The 16545-nt window shown below is 36.2% G+C and overlaps 1 protein-coding gene across 1 annotated transcript in view; it reads left to right on the top strand.

Moving 5' to 3' along the window:
* LOC103610395 overlaps positions 1–16545 on the top strand; it is a 34741-nt gene that overhangs the window by 2248 nt on the left and 15948 nt on the right. Inside the window, exon 2 of the mRNA XM_008594572.1 lies at positions 12954–13100. Coding sequence (XP_008592794.1) covers positions 12954–13100 — 147 coding nt within the window. The remainder of the gene's footprint in view (positions 1–12953; positions 13101–16545) is intronic.

The raw sequence follows: 16545 nt of genomic DNA, 5'->3' as shown, positions 1-16545 counted from the left end.
TGTTCTGGAAGAAGCTGGTAAAACATTTCAGTGTGTGTCTGTGAGAATGTTCTGGAAGAGATGAACATTTGAATTGGTAGGGTGAGTAAAGAAGGTGGACCTCAACAGTGTGGGAAGGAATCATCCAATTCCTTGAGGGTCCCAATATAGCAAAAAAATAAAGAAAGAATGAATTTACTATCTTTTCTTGACCTGTGACATGTATATTCTCTCCTCAGACAGTCCTCAGGCATCATCACACCTGATTCTTAGACATTCAGACTTGCACTGAGACTTGCAAACTTGGCCCTGCAGTTCTCAGGCCTTCTGATAGGGACTGTGACTTGCACCACTGGCCCTAGTTCTCAGGCCTTTGGGCTTGGATTGGAACTATACCACTGTCTTTCCTGAGCCTCCAGGCTGCAGAGAGCATGTTATGAAACTTCTCAGTTTCTGCAATTGTGTGAGCCAATCCCTCATAATAAGTATCTTTCTATCTCTCGCTGTAAATGTATCTTGTTGGTTCTGTTTCTCTGGAAAACACCGTCTATTACAGGAATCCTCAACCATCGCTGTTGGGAAAGTAAAATGTGCAGCTGCTTTGAAAAAGTTTGGCAGTTGCTCAAAAAGGGCCCTGTTAACCAGAATATTTGTTTATAGTTTATCCTCTAGTGGATGACAGTCTGTAGTTATTTAGAAAAATCATCTGGCTTCAATCACAGGTGCTGCAGAGCTCAGGAATCTGCTGCAGCCAACTTACCACTAGAAGAGCTCTCCTTGCAGGTGGTTTGATCTCAGTTCTCTCCCAAGAATAGCTCTATCCTTTAATCTGAAAGAACATCTGTTCATGTCCAGGCGGGAAATAGGCCTTTTTGTGTCTCTGATCTCATCCAAATTACTGTAGGTTTGGGCTATTTGGACTAGTTTTGTGTGTCTCTGATCTACATCTGTTCATGTCCAGGCGGGAAATAGGCCTTTGTGTGTCTCTGATCTCATCCAAATTACTGTAGGTTTGGGCTATTTGGACTAGTACAGTTTACAGAACAAAGTCTACTGAATGTGCAATAGTGTTACAGAAATGAGCCAAATAGGTCTTCTGCGTAGTAGTCCCTGTGTTGTTTACTTCTGCACAGCAGGTTTATTTCTGAATGATCTGTGCCAAAATCAAATTTTGCACATTTAATTATTTCAAAACAGCCCAAAGATGCAGATTTTTTTAGACATTTAGAAAATGCTTGCCTTGCATGTCTAGGAAATCTCACCCACATAAGCCAGCAATAGATACACCCCCAACTTATGAAAATCCCCAATACTACTGCCCTTTGAAACTGTCTGACCCAGTGCGCTGCTGTGTGACTTCATGTAAACACATAAATAACTTCTCCAGTGCCTTCTCCCCCTCTGAGTAGCAACCTGGTACCTCAGCCTCTGGAAAGAGTCCTGCTGTGAGGGACTCCTCCCTGCAAACTTGTGAAAGCATCTCCAATAAAAGTTGTGTGTACTACTGCATTTATTTTTCCTTGATCAGCTCCCAGATTCCTCACACCCCTCTATTGTGTCACTCTCTCCATCCCACAAACACTGACCCCAGCATAAGGTATGCAAGCAATTCCATATCCAAGATTGTATCCCAAGTCATACAGACAATATGCATTCTTTCAATTTTATCAGCCCCAAACAGCATCAGGCAAAGGAGACAACTGGAATAAAACCCACCTATCTAAGTCTTTTCCCATTCTGTTGACTATGGTCAAGATTAGAGATGCACAGAGGTCTGCTCCCCACCTATTCCACATGGAAGTTCTTATATCCCCTTGTCTGTGTCCAGTGTGGAGTGACCAGCTTTGGCTGCTCTTGGTGAAGTCTTGGAGTAATGTGTTAACACATGGGAGAGACAGATCCTGTTTATTATTAGAAATATTATTCTTTGTCTACAAATAGGATAGGAAAACTAAAATGACTTTTTAATTTAACCAAATAATATTTTTCACAAGATTTTACATTTTCTAGACACATAAATGCAACTGATTGAGATAAAACAAGAACAAAGTCTACAGAATGTGCAATAGTGTTACAAAAATTAGCCAAAGATGTCTTCTGCGTACTAGTCCCTGTGATGTTTACTTCTGCACAGCAGGTTTATTTCCAAATGATCTGTGCCAAAATCAAATTTTGCACATTTAATTATTTCAAAACAGCCCAAAGATGCAGATTTTTTTAGACATTTAGAAAATTCTTGCCTTGCATGTCCAGGAAATCTCACCCACATAAGCCAGCAATAGATACACCCCCAGCTTGTGAAAATCGCAAATACTACTGCCCTTTGAAGCTGTCTGACCCACTGGGGTTCTATGTGACATCATGTAGATACATAACGTCCTTCCCCAGTACCTTCTCCCCCTCTGGGCAGCAACCTGGCACCTTAGTCTCTGGAAAGAGTCCTGCTGTGAGGGACTTCTCCCTGCAAACTTGTGAAAGCATCTCCAATAAAAGTTGTGTGTACTACTGTATTTATTTTTCCTTGATCAGTTCCCAGATTCCTCACACCCCTCTATTGTATCACTCTCTCCATCCCACAAACACTGACTCCAGCATAAGGTATGCAAGCAATTCCATATCCAAGATTGTATCCCAAGTCATACAGACAATATGAATTCTTTCAATTTTATCAACCCCAAATAGCATCAGGCAAAGGAGACACAACTGGAATAAAACCCACCTATCTAAGTCCTTTCCCATTCTGTTGACTGTGGTCAAGATTAGAGACACACAGAGGTCTGCTCCCCACCTGTTCCACATGGAAGTTCTTCTCCCATCCCCTTGTCTACATCCAGTGTGAAGTTGACCAGCTTTGGCTGCTCTTGGTGAAGTCTTGGAGTAATGTGTTAACACATGGGAGAGACAGATCCTGTTTAGAATTAGAAATATTATTCTTTGTTTGCAAATAGTATAGGAAAACTAAAATGACTTTTTATTTTAACCAAATAATATTTTTTACAAGATTTTACATTTTCTAGACACATAAGGGCAACTGATTGAGATAAAACAACCAGCCACAATGGCAGACTTTTTAAACATTCATCATTAATTTTCTAGGAAATAGAGAGACTCTCTGAAATTCAAGCATCATAAAAAATACTTTGTAAAAATAACAGTTTCAAGAATTGACTTGTCTTAAAAGAAAACATGACAGATTTCTTACTGTTTCTCATTTTCCCAGAATTCAAATTTCCATATTGGATAGTGACTAGATTGGTACTTAATTTAATACCCATTCACAATAATCCTTTAAAGCCAGTGGTAAGATCTACCATTGTGTTCTCTTTTAGTTCATATGTTTGTTCTTTTGTATTTATTTTTATTTTATTTTTCCATTTTCTGATGTTTCTGACTCCTCTCACTAGTGTCGTTAATTGAGAGTCTGAAAGTTTTCAAAATTATGAGGCAGAATTGAAATGGTTGGCTGTTGCTTTGCCCCACATGGGGCGACAGAGATACAAAAAGGATTGCTCAAAGCCCATTTCTTCTGAGCAGTGAGAGGCCCTGAAGGGGTTAATTTCCTGGAACCCTCAAGAGAGAGGCATTCCTTCCTTGGGAAATTAACCATGAACTGGGGTTCTCTCCCTATATTTATTCTCCAGACCAGGAAGTTACAGAAAAGGAACATAAATGGAGTTATGGCTAAGTATAGTTTAACAATAGAAGCTGGTAACATCAGTGAAATGACAAAGTGACGTTCCATAATGCAATTTGCAAAAGATTAAGTTGATCCACCAACAAAAACTTGTTCTTAGCTAACATTTTCTTTCCTTACAGCAATTTCCTTAGTATGTTTACATAACAATCAAGTAACTTGTCTGTCATTGAGCCAGGAACTTTGCTGTTTTACAATTCTTCAAACATATCAGAAACTTTAGCCTGAGGAAAGTTTCCTGTCTTTTGCAAGGTTAACATTTCTATATGTAATTTTAAAAAGTTAAGCTATACCTGAAACTACAGGGCTTTGGAGACTAGGCCTTGTGTAATACATTTGCTTTATAAATGTTACTATACTTTAGAGAAAACTTGTAAAATGTAAAGAAAAAAAGCAAAAATAATATATAAAGTAGTAAGATATGAGATATTTATTCTATCGCCTTTTCTTAATTTGTTATCAGGAACCCAGGTAGTTGCCATGGACTTCAAAATTTAAAGGACAATACCATTTTTATTCAATTCTCTCTTCCAAACTTATTAAAAAATCTTAGTTTGGTGAATTTTTCAGAAGATATTTTGAGTCAGTTTCTTCTGGAATTGTACCTCGAATTAGATTTGTTTGAGTTCTTTGTCATTTACATATGACTTTGGGTTAAATTATCAAAGACTGCATAGTAGTACAAACCATTCTTCCCATTGCTCTGGGAATTTTGTGGTTCTTTTTGAGGACAGTGACCTTGTGGAGTGTTCTCAGGACTGTTCAGTTCAACATACAGTGTACCACTAACAAGTGAAGAATAATCCGGGTGTTTTTCTATGTTGATGATTAGCTGTGTAGTAGACTGGCATTCCTGAACAGTGGCCATATTTAAATGAAAGCCAAGGAAAATGTCAGTCATAAGTGCAGGTCTCTGTGAGACATTAAAACAGTGGATCCAGTTCTTGCTCTCCTCACAGACAGAATCTCCTTTGAACTGAGGACACATGCCTGTGGCTGCTGCACATACAGGCCTGGGAGAGACTCAGGTTCCCACACAAAGCGGCAAGAAGCTGGAACCCTGACAGGACCTGGTTGCACCTGATAAGAAAGACTATGTGGGATCAGATAATTGACACAGATTAGTGGCAACAAAAGTTGAATTCATGTTGGAATTTACCACTTTGGGATGTATTTTTCACAAGATAATACTTGGTAATATTGTGAAATTGTTATTTTTCTCACTTTCCCAATATTTTCCTTCTCTTTCACCACTTACACTACAGTACCCTTCCCATTAACAGGTTCCAGAAAACATTTTATACAAACTATCTATAGGATGTCTGTGGCTGAGAATAGTGAATTGAGGTGATTGATTTGAGTATTCAAAGAGACTTTAGAAATCTATAGGAGATACAAGATTTGGAACGCAAAAAGACTTCAATTTGTCTTAATTAACTTTTGCCAAGAGAAAATAAATTTCCTCCAATTTCAAAAGTGGGCTTAGAAATAAACAGCTTAAACTGAATGATGGAGAACATAAAGTTTACTCCACATACCACAGAGAAAAATGCATAATTATATGAGATTTTTCTTTCTCTACCAAATTCTAAGAGTTTTAAATATATTTTACCCAAGTATTTTTACTGATGAGAAATTTGGTATTTTACTGTCACAAGAAAAGTTTACAAACAGTACAAAAGTGCATTATTTTCCCATGATATCATCATTACCTGAAAATTCATTTGAATCTCATATTTTAGTTATAAGCGTAACATTTTTATGTCTTCTTTAGATTCCATTTAAAGTACTACTTCATGACACTTAAATGTCATAACACGGTGTGACATACAGAAAAAGAATGCTAAAATCAAGAGAACAGCAAGGTCCTGCCTTATACTGAGGATATAAAGTATATTTGAGAGGATTTTTCTATTCCATGGTAATGGAATCCATGGCAAATGCAAATAAAATTCCAACGTGTTATTTCTGTTAGATTTTAAAATTGTGTAGCAAAATTTATATAGAAATCAAGCAGACTTGAGCCCTCACAGTATGAAGCATAAGAAACTTAATAAGTTATTTAAAGGTGGTAATCAAAGCATTACTGAACTTAAAAGTCATCATGAAATGCACTGAGAGAAAACAAAGTGAAAGTAGGGTGGGCAGGAGTTAATGCCACAGTTATATTCAACCTCATGTGATTGGCAGCACCTAGTGACCTTGAATTTCTTTTTTGATGTGAGACAGGTGATACAGCCAACACCAGAAAGTGGACAGATATATAAAATAATCCTATATAATGTTAATATTTCAAGGGGCTAAACATGCAAAACAAAATGTTGAAAAATAAATGATGCTAGAATACTGACAGGGCATACAGGAGAAGTAGAGAAAAATAGAATTAACTGTTACAAAGAAACCTCAAAAACAATTGGTTAAATATGACAACGTTTCTATATCTATGACAGAACCATCCAGAGGTAGGCAATGGGAAGTGTTTTGCCCCATTAGGTCATTCAGGTTGGCAGGTGGCACTACTAACCTCACCATATGGCTTCTCTTTCTACTTCTAAATGACTGCTCCCACTACCTGCATTCCTCAGCAGCATGAGGTAGGACAGAGGAAAGAGAACCCTGATTTCTTCTTAAAAACAAAGAACACTTGAGCTTCCATCAGTGATAAAAGTCCTTCCAAATGATGCACACATTTGAGAGATGTTTCATTGAGAGATCTGCTGATAAAGCCAACATTTTGTTTCTATTTTTAATCTGAAAATATATTTACACGATTCTTCAAAATAATTTTTTAAGTATTTGCAGCAGCCTACTTGAAGTTGCCATTTCCCATTTGAAAATTACTATTAAATGTCATTTGTGACTCTAACTCTCCTCCTCTGAAGGGAATTTGACTTTTTTCCTCTTGGACTCCTTTTAAGCTCTTCAATTTTAAGCTCTTTTTTTAAAAAAAGTTTTATTTTTTATTTATATATTTTTTAATATTTATTTATCGAAAATATTCATGAGATACAGAGCTGATTGTCCCCCCTCCTGCCCTTGATGTGGGGGCCAGATTCATATTGGGGACATACCCATTACCAGAAATTACTTTTGTACTTTGTCCCCTCCCAATTATTCCCTAACCTCCCTCCCCTTTCCCCTCTCCCCTCAACTCCAATTTGTAGCCCAAGGAATGTTCCTTCCCTCCATTGGATCATGGCACTACTGTGGTCTTTCTTTCCTTCCTTCCTTTCACTCTTAGCTCCCACATATGAGTGAGTACATGCGGTATTTATCCCTCTGTGCTTTGCTTGTTTCACTCAACATAAGTTTCTCCAGGTTCATCCATGTTGTTGCAAATGGGAGTATTTCATTCTTTTTTATGGCAAAGTAGTATTCCATAGTGTATATATACCACAGTTTCCTTATCCAGTAATCTATTGATGAATATTTAGGTTGGTTCCATATTTCGGCTATGGTAAACAGAGCTGCAATAAACATGGGAGTGTAGGTATCCCTTCAACACGATGATTTCCATTCCTCTGGATATATGCCTAGAAGAGGGATTGCTGGATCATATGGAAGATCTATATGTAGTTGTTTGAGAAACCTCCAAATTGATTTCCAAAGTGATTGCACTAATTTACAGTCCTGCCAACAGTGCAGTAGTGTTTCTATCACTTGACTCCCTCGCCAGCATTTGCTATTCACCGACTTTTTGTTTATACTCAGTTGAACTGGAGTAAGGTGGTATCTCAATATGGTTTTAATTTGCATTTCCCTGAAGCCCAGTGATGTTGAGCATTTTTTCATGTATCTGTTGGCCATTTGTATGTCTTCCTTTGAAAAATGTTCATTCAGTTCCTTTACCCATTTTTTAATTGGGTTATTTATTTTTTGTACTGTATAATTGCTTGAGTTCTATGTATATCCTGGATATTAGTCCCTTGTCAGATGCATAGTTAGCAAAATTTTTCTCCCATTCTGTAGGTTGTCTTTTCACGCTGATTGTTTCTTTTGCTGTGCAGAAACTTTTTAGTTTGATATAGTCACATTTGTTTATTTTTTCTTTTGCTACTTGTGCTTTCAGGCTCATGTTCACAAAGCCTGCGCCCGGGCCTAATTGCTGAAATGTTCACCTATATTTTCCCTTAGTAATTGTACAGTTTCAGGTCTTATACCTAGTCTTTCATCCATTTTGAGTTGACTTTAGTGTATGGTGAGAGATGCATATCTAGTTTCATTCTTCTGCATGTGGATATCCAGTTTACCCAGCACCACTTTTTGAAGAGGCAATCTTTTCCCCATTGTAGATTTTTATTGCCTTTGTCTAATATCAGATGGCTATAAGCCTGAGGAGTGATTTCCGAGTTCTCTGTTCTACTCCAATGGTCTGAATGTCTATTTTTATACCAGTACCATGCTGTTTTGGTTACAACAGCTTTGTAGTATAATTTGAAGTCAGGTGGTGTTATGCCCCAGGTTTATTGTTTTTGCTCAGGATTTCTTTGGCTCTTTGGGGTCTGTTGTTTTTTCCATGTGAAATATAGGGTTGTTTTTTTCCATTTCTGTGAAGAATGTCATTGGTATTNAAATTTGACTTCATCTTTTCCAGTCTGGATTCCCTTTATTTCTTTCTCTTGCCTGATCGCTCTAGCTAGTACCTCCAGTATATGTTGAACAGAAGTGGTGAGAGTGGACATCCTTGTCTTGTCCTGTCCTTAAGGAGAAGGCCTTCAATTTTTCCCCATTCAGAATAATACTGGTGGTGGGCTTCTTACAAGTGGCTTTTATTGTGTTGATATTTTCCTTCTATACCTAATTTGTTGAGAGTCTTTATCATGAAGGAATGTTGAATTTTGTCAAATACATTTTCAGCATCTATTGAGATAATCATATGGTCTTTGTCCTTGAGCTTGTTGATGTGATTTATCACATTTATTGATTTTCATATGTTAAAACATCCTTGCATCCCTGGGATGAATCCCACTTGATCATAGAGTATAATTTTTTTAATATGTTGCTGTATTCTAATTACTAATATTTTGTCAAGAATTTTAACATGTAGTTTCATCAAGGATATTGGCCTATAATTTTATTTTTTGTTGTGTCTTTAGTTTTGGTATCAGAGTTATATTGGCCTCATAGAATGAGTTTGGGAGAATAGTGTCTGTTTCAATTGTTTGGAATAGTTTGAGGAGAATAGGTATTAATTCCTCTTTATATGATTGATAGAATTCTTCTATAAGCCATCCGGACCTGGAATTTTTTTTTTCTTGGAAGATCGCTAATTACCACTTCAATCTCCTTGCTTGTTATTGGTCTGTTTGGGTTTTCAATCTCTTCTCAGTTCAGTCTTGTTAGTTTATGTGTGTAAAAACTTATCCATATCTTGCAGATTTTCAAATTTTTTGTTATACAGTTCTTTATAATAGTCTCTAATGATTCTTTATATTAATGTGGTATCAGTTGTAATGTCTCCCTTTCATTTCTGATTTTTGTTGTTTGGATCTTCTCTTTATTTTTTTTTTTAGTTAGCCTGGCTAATGGTTTGTCTATTTTGTTTATCTTCTCAGAAAACCAACTTCTCATTTCATTAATCTTTATATCATTTTGGGGGTCTCTGTTTGATTTAGTTCTGCTCTGATCTTAATTATTTCATTCCAACTAGCAATTCTTGGATTGCATTTGTTCTTATTTTTCCAGTTCTTTGACAGGTAATGTCAGATTGTTTGTTTGAAATCTTTCTTTTCTTTTGATGTAAGTATTTATTGTAATAAACTTTCCTCTTAGTACTGCTTTTGCAATATTCCACAGGTTTTGGTATGATGTGTCTCTATTTTCACTAGCTTCAAGAAGTTTTTTGATTTCCTGTTTAATTTCTTCTTGGACCCATAGGTCGTAATAACTTCGTATAGCATACATTATACGAAGTTATACGAAACAAACAAACAAACAAACATGACACCACAAAAGGAAAACAATAATTCTGCAGTAACAGACCCCAAACAATAGGAAACCTATAAAATAAAGGAATTTCAAGCAACAATCTTAAAGAAATTAAATGAGATATAAGAAAAACATCAGATAGATGATGTAATGAAATGAAAAAAAAATCTAGGATCTGAAGGAGGAACTTTATAAAGAAATAGATAAAAAAATGTATATATCTGTGGTATCAGTTGTAATGTCTCCCTTTTCATTTCTGATTTTTATTATTTGGATCTTCTCCTTCCTTTATTTTGTTAATCTAGCTAATAGTGTGTCTATTTTGTTTCTCTTCTTGAAAAACAAACTTTCAGTTTTGTTGATCTTTTCTATTGTTTTTTTGGGTCTCTATATCACTTAGTTCTGATCTGATCTTAATTATTTCTTTCCATGTACTGCCTTTAGGTTTGGATTGTTGTTGTTTTTCAAGTTCTTTGAGGTGTAGTGTTAGGTCGTTTACTTGAAGTCTTTGCATTTTTTTGATATAAGCACTAACTGCAATAAATTTGCCTCTTAGTACTGCTTTTGCAGTATCCCAGAGATTTTGATATGATGTATCTTTATTTTCATTAGTTTCTAGAATTTTTTTGATTTCCTGTTTAATTTCTTCTTGGATCCATAAGTCACTAAGGAGCCTATTATTTATTTTTTGTGTATTTGTATAGCTTCCAGCATTTTGCTTATTGTTTCTCTCCAGTTTTAGTCCATTGTGTTCTGAAAAGATTGTTGGCATAATTTCAATTTTTAAAAATTTTCCAAGACTAGATTTGAGACTTAATGTGTGGTCTATCTTGGAGAATGTTCCATGAGCTGATGAGAAGAAAGTGTATTCTTTATCTATTGGGTGAAATGTTCTGTACGTATCTGCCAAGTCCAGTTGGTCTAGGGTGTAGATTAAATCCTGTGTCTTTTTGTTGACTTGTTGCCTGGAAGTCCTGTCCCATACTGAGAGAGGGGTGTTTAGATCACTCACTGTTCATGTATTACGTCCTATCTCCTTCTTCAGGTCTAAGAGTGTTTGCTTGATATATTTGGTGCTCCAGTATTGGGTGCATTTAAAGGTCAATATAATTTGTAATCAATTATTTTCTCCAAACTTATTAAAAAAACCATATTTTGGTAGATTTCCCTGAAGATCTTCAGATGAAGCTTTCTTGTGGAATCATATTTAGAACTGTATTTGTGTGATTGTGTTCTTTGGGAATTAAATATGCCTTTGGTGATATCACTCAACATTATAAAGTACAACAAACTATTCCATCGGTTGCTCAAGAATTTTTTCTTTTGTACAGTTACTATTTTTTTTTGAAGTGATTTGAAATTGGCACCATTTTCCAGGACCTAATCAATTCAGCATTAAGGGTATCAAGGATAGGTGAATAATAATTAGGCTGCTTTTGCATTTCAATCACTAGTGATGTGGCAGACTGACATTCCTGACCTGTGACCCTCTTTAAGTGAAAGCCCAGGAAGATGCTGGTAATAGGTACAGGTTACCCTGAGATATTGAAACAACAATTCCTGTTCTTGCTCTTCTCATACATGGAATTTACTTTAAACTACGGACTTGTGTGTGTGACTGTTCCATACACAGGCCAGGGGAGAATTTCCGGTTCTTGCAGACAGCAAATAAGAAAATGGGACCCAGACAAGACATGGTTCTACATGACAAGAAAAACCCTGTATGGGAAGGGCTTTTCTAAATACCACTCAGAAAAACATAACACAAAGGTTTTTCCTTTTTTTATTCTGTACAATTATCCTGGAAAGTTTTTCTTTCAGCAATGTTCTGTGATTTATCTCATGTATGTAACATCATTAAGATGGGATATATACCAAATTAAACCACTGGTCACAGGAAATGTTATTCTCCCTGCCTGAGGCAAAAAATCTTCCCCCTTTCTTCTTTCTTAAACTGGGCTCTTAGCTCTCTGTGCAAGAGATACATTTCTTTCTCTTGGTCAGGCCCTTTGACAGAGCGCTCTTATGGAGTTGAACTCACCAGGTCCCTGGAAGTCAGTTTATTAAAAAATTATCCTGGGAGCCGCAGGTACCAGGCAACTCTTGATCTGGCTCTTTTTTTTTTAATTTGGAGGCACTCTGCAGATCAATATTTGTCCTGTTTTGTTTTCATTTTTTTATTGAAACATAATTGATTAAATAGTCTTGTGTGGTAAAGAATTGACTATCAGAATTTGTGTACAATACATGATGATAAGAGCAGAATAGTTGGCATATTCATAATTACAATAGGTACTCTGTACAATCAGTACTTGTTGGGTGGAGGCTGTTTTTTTCACTACATTAGCTGGAAGGGAGTGAAGTAGGGTGACCATTCACCCCTCAAAGGTTAAGCCTAGACACACAGTCTGAGAGTGGCTGGTCAAACACATTGTGTTCCTGAAAATCTTCAAACTATGAGTTGCATTCTTCTTCCTAACTATAGGGAAGTTTGACTGAATCAATATTTGTTCCCCTCCAAGAGACACTGTATGTCACTTTGCTCACAGGTGAAGTCCCCACCCTCCCTTAGGCTCTGTCTACCCTCCATTTGGCTCTTTCCACACTGCTGTACCCATGAGGGGATTTGCGTCCTGTCCCCCTAGGGAGGACCTTCTCCTGCTAGTCTGAGAAAAAAGCTCAGCTCTAACCTTGCATTAACTTATCAGGTCCCCTCAGTTCGTCTTCTCAAAATGAGGTTCCCTGCTCAGCTCCTGGGGCTGCTGATGCTCTGGATCCATGGTAAAGGCAGAAGTGAGATGAGTGGGAGAAGGGGTTTGAGGGTGAGCTCTTGGGTCTCTACTGTTTCCCATATGTGTTCTGAACATATTTTAAAGGCATATGCTTTGTTCCCCAAAGAAGGACATTTGACATTGTGTTATGTGAGAATTAGAATTTGCTTAAAGGAAATAATGACTAGTGCTCTCATGAAGATCTTGAAAAAGAAAAAAAATCCTCCTATGCCTTGGAAATTTTGGGCTTATTTTAGTATGTCTAATTTTTATGGTATTATTCAATGTTTAAAAAAAAGGATTGGTCAGAAATAAATACAAAAGGGAAATCATGAATATCACTTTTAATGTTTGCACAGAAGCTTGCATTTCTCTTTCATATTTTAGGATCCAATGGGGGATGATGGCCCAGACTAGTCTCTCTGCCCATCATCCCTGGAGAGCAGGCCTCCCTCTCCTGCAGAGCCAGTCAGAGCCTCTGACATAGTAATGGAAAGACATATTTGAATTGATACCTGCAGAAGCCAGGTCAGGCTCCTGATCTATGGGGTTTCCAACCAGGCCTATGGGGACCCAGAAAGTTTCAGTCGCAGCGGAGTAGGGACTGACTTCACACTGAAGATCAGCAGGGTTGAGGATGAGGATTTTGGAGTTCATTACTGCCAGCAAGCTATACAACTTCCTTCCACAGTGACGCAGCCTGGAACACAAACCTCCCAACTGGCATGGCCAAGGAACCCACATGTGTTTTTTGTTTGAGGAACAGTGCAGCAGATTATCTATGTCTGTGAAAGAGGAAGATGTTGCAGATTTCATGGGATTAGTTTGCAGTTGAGGGGTCTGGACCATGAGAGCCTCAGCTACACCTCAGGTACTACATGGTAAGACCTCATCAGCTGCAACAGACTTACAATGGCATAAGCAGTTGGGATAATTTAGCCGGTCCCAGTATCATGTGAAAGCCCGTTATGATGAAAAGTAGAGTTGAATGAAAGCTCTTCCTAATCCTCTCTGCCTTGCCTGTATATGACTAGAAAATTTAGTAGGCATAACAACCAGACACATGAAGCAAATGATTCAACAAAAGTTGAATATATGTTGGAAATTGCCAGTTTGAGGTATATTTTCCACAAGATGATACTTGGTAATATTGAAACATTGGTACTTTCTGTTTTCCAACTTCCTACTTCTTTACTGCTTACAGTAAACTACCCTTTCCATTATCACATTCAAAAATTGTTATCCATGAGCCATCTTCTGGTAGAGAATGGCAGAGTATAATTAGTAAAAATGATTGATTTTTGAGTATTTTAATAGACTTTGTAAATTCAGAGGAGATATAAGATTCTAATGCCAAGAGATTGTGATTTCCCTGAACTACCTTTCACTGAGTGGAACAGGAGTTTGTGCAATTCTAAAAGTTGGCTTTGAAAATAGACAGCAGAACTGAAAGATGGATAATGCAAAATTTCCAACATGTACAACAGGAAAAATGCAGAATTATATGAAATTTTCAGTTGTCTATAAAATTCTAAATATTTTAAAGGTATTTAACCCAGGTTCTACTTTAGAGATCACAAATTTGGTACTATAGTGTCATAAGAAATGTTTGAAACAATACAGAAATGTGTTATTTTCAAGTGATAACATCTTTATCAGAAAATGAATCTGAATCTTATATTCACAAATGTATATAAAATGTATGTTTTTTTCATTGATCTCATTTAAAACAGTGTTCAAAAGCTGTATCTGATCAAATAATGGGTCACATCAGTTACATATCATAACACAGTATGATGGACATAATAGAAAGATTAAAACTGAGCAACACTAAATCCTCCTTCTTGTTACTGATATAAAGTACGTTTGTGGTAATTTTCTATTCCAAAATAATTGGATCCTTGCCAAGTGCAAATAAATATTTGATTTGTCATTTGTTAGGATTAACTGTTCTATATAAAAATTTACATGCAAATCTAGCAAACTTTGAGTCCTCAAATTATGAAACATAAGACTCTTGATATGTTATTTAAAAATACAGACAAATGCACGATTGAGCTTATGTGGTATCACAGAATGCCCTGGGAGAAAACAAATTGGAAGTAGGAAGAGCAGGAGTTCAGCATTGCCACAGTCATCCTTAGCCCTCCTTGAGTTTCTGCTTTCAAAACCTACTCACGGTGCTTATATACACTGGATATTCTGAGTTTCTGCTTTCAAAACCTACTCAAGGTGCTTATATACACTGGATATTTAAAACAAGAAAACCTACAGAATGTTGATATCCTGAAAGGCTCCACTCTCAAAAAAATGGTAAAAAATCAATGATTCCAAAAGCTAAGAGGGAATCCATGGTTGGAGAATGAGGACAATGAAATTGACAGGGAGAAACTGCAAAATACAGTGGATTAAATAGGACAAAACTCTCTGTCTCTGACATAGCAGTCCAGAAGTAGCCAGGTGTCCTCAGTTAGGTGAGTTACTGTGCTGAATTAGGTCACTCCAGTTGACAGGTGGAACTACCAACCTCAAGACAGAGCTTCCCTTCCTCCATCTAAATCGCTGCCCCTGCTGCGTTCATTCTGTAGCCAGCATGAGGGAGTTAACAGTGAAGATACAGCTGTGGTCTTAAAAGTTCAAGAAAATTTGGCATTTCAATCACATAAATATCCTTCTACCTAAAGTACACATTTCAAAGATTTTCTTGTTAGGGACCTACTCATAAAGTCACCTTTGGTTTGTTTTGGTTTTATGTTAAATCTGAAAATGTATTTACATGATTCATGAAATTAATTTTTTGAGTGTAAAATTATATTTGTGCTATTTGAAGTTGATATTTACCATTTGCTAATTACTGTTACAGAGTCATCTATGAAATTAACTCTTCTGTGCTAGAAGTTTTGGTAGCACTGAATTGTTTCGTATATTACTTATCTCACATTGTTTGTATTTGCCATTATTACTGAAAGTTAATTTTGCTGGAATACTTCTTGTTTGACACTTTACTTCTTCTTTCTTTCTTTCTTTCTTTTTTTGTGGCAGCACTTGTAATACGTCACCCCATTCCCTTCTGACCTACATTGTTTCCAAGTAAAAGTCTGCTGTTAATATACTAGGGTTCTCTTGTGTCTGCATGTGAAACTGTTCATTTATTCTAATTGCAGTTCATTGAAATTCTTGGATATATAAGTAATGCTTTTTTTTCTTCAGAAAATAGGCAAGTTGTTAGCCATTATTTCATGAAATATTCTTTTCTGATTCTTTCACTCTTTTCTTTTCTTTTGGGACTCCCATTATATATGTGTTGGTTCAGTAGTGGTGGCCCACATCTCTGAGTGTTTGTTCTTTTTCCTTTATTCTATTGACTCTCTGTACTTTAGATTGCATAATATTTATCAATCTATCTTCAAGTTTATTGATTCTTTTCTCAGCAAATTTTAATCTACTGTTGAGCTTTCTAACATATTTTTCATTTTAGTTTGGTCTTTTCATCTCTAGAATTTGCCTTTGATTCTATCTCGTATATTGACATTATCTATTTCATGAGGCATGGTCTTCATACCTTCCATTACTTCTTTAAATTTAGTTTTGGTTAGTTCTCTAAACATATTTTCATGATGAATTTCAAATATTTATCTGTTAAGTTTCACATTTGTTCTCTCTCATAGGCTTTTCTATTTCCTGTCCCCCCCATGTGGATTACACTCTTCAGTTTAGTTTCATATTTTCTACTTATTTGTTGAAACTGAACATTATTTTTATTGTGGTACTATATAAAGAATAATATTTAAACTTTTAACGATTCACAATTTTATAATTAGTAGCATTAAATACATTCACAATGTTGTGTAAGTTCTACCACTATATACATGAAAACTTTTTCATCACCGCTGAAAACTCTCTGTCCCCATTAAATAGCAATTTCCATTTGTCCCCTCACCCTCCAGTCCAGTCAAAAATGAGTTTGTTTATTCTAGAAATCTAACTTAAGTGGAATCATATAACATGTTTCTCTGTGTCTACTTTATTTCACTAAGTATAACATTTCAAGGTCAATACATGTTGCAGTATATATCAAAATATCTTTCATTTTATGACTGAATAATACCTTGTTGTATGTATATGTCACAATTGGTTTATCCATTCATTTGTTAATGGAAATATATATGTTTT

Source organism: Galeopterus variegatus, unplaced genomic scaffold (genome assembly GCF_000696425.1).
Source record: "Galeopterus variegatus unplaced genomic scaffold, G_variegatus-3.0.2 Scaffold11079, whole genome shotgun sequence".
Classification (NCBI taxonomy): Eukaryota; Metazoa; Chordata; class Mammalia; order Dermoptera; family Cynocephalidae; genus Galeopterus; species Galeopterus variegatus.
This window is presented reverse-complemented; position numbering and strand designations above follow the sequence as displayed.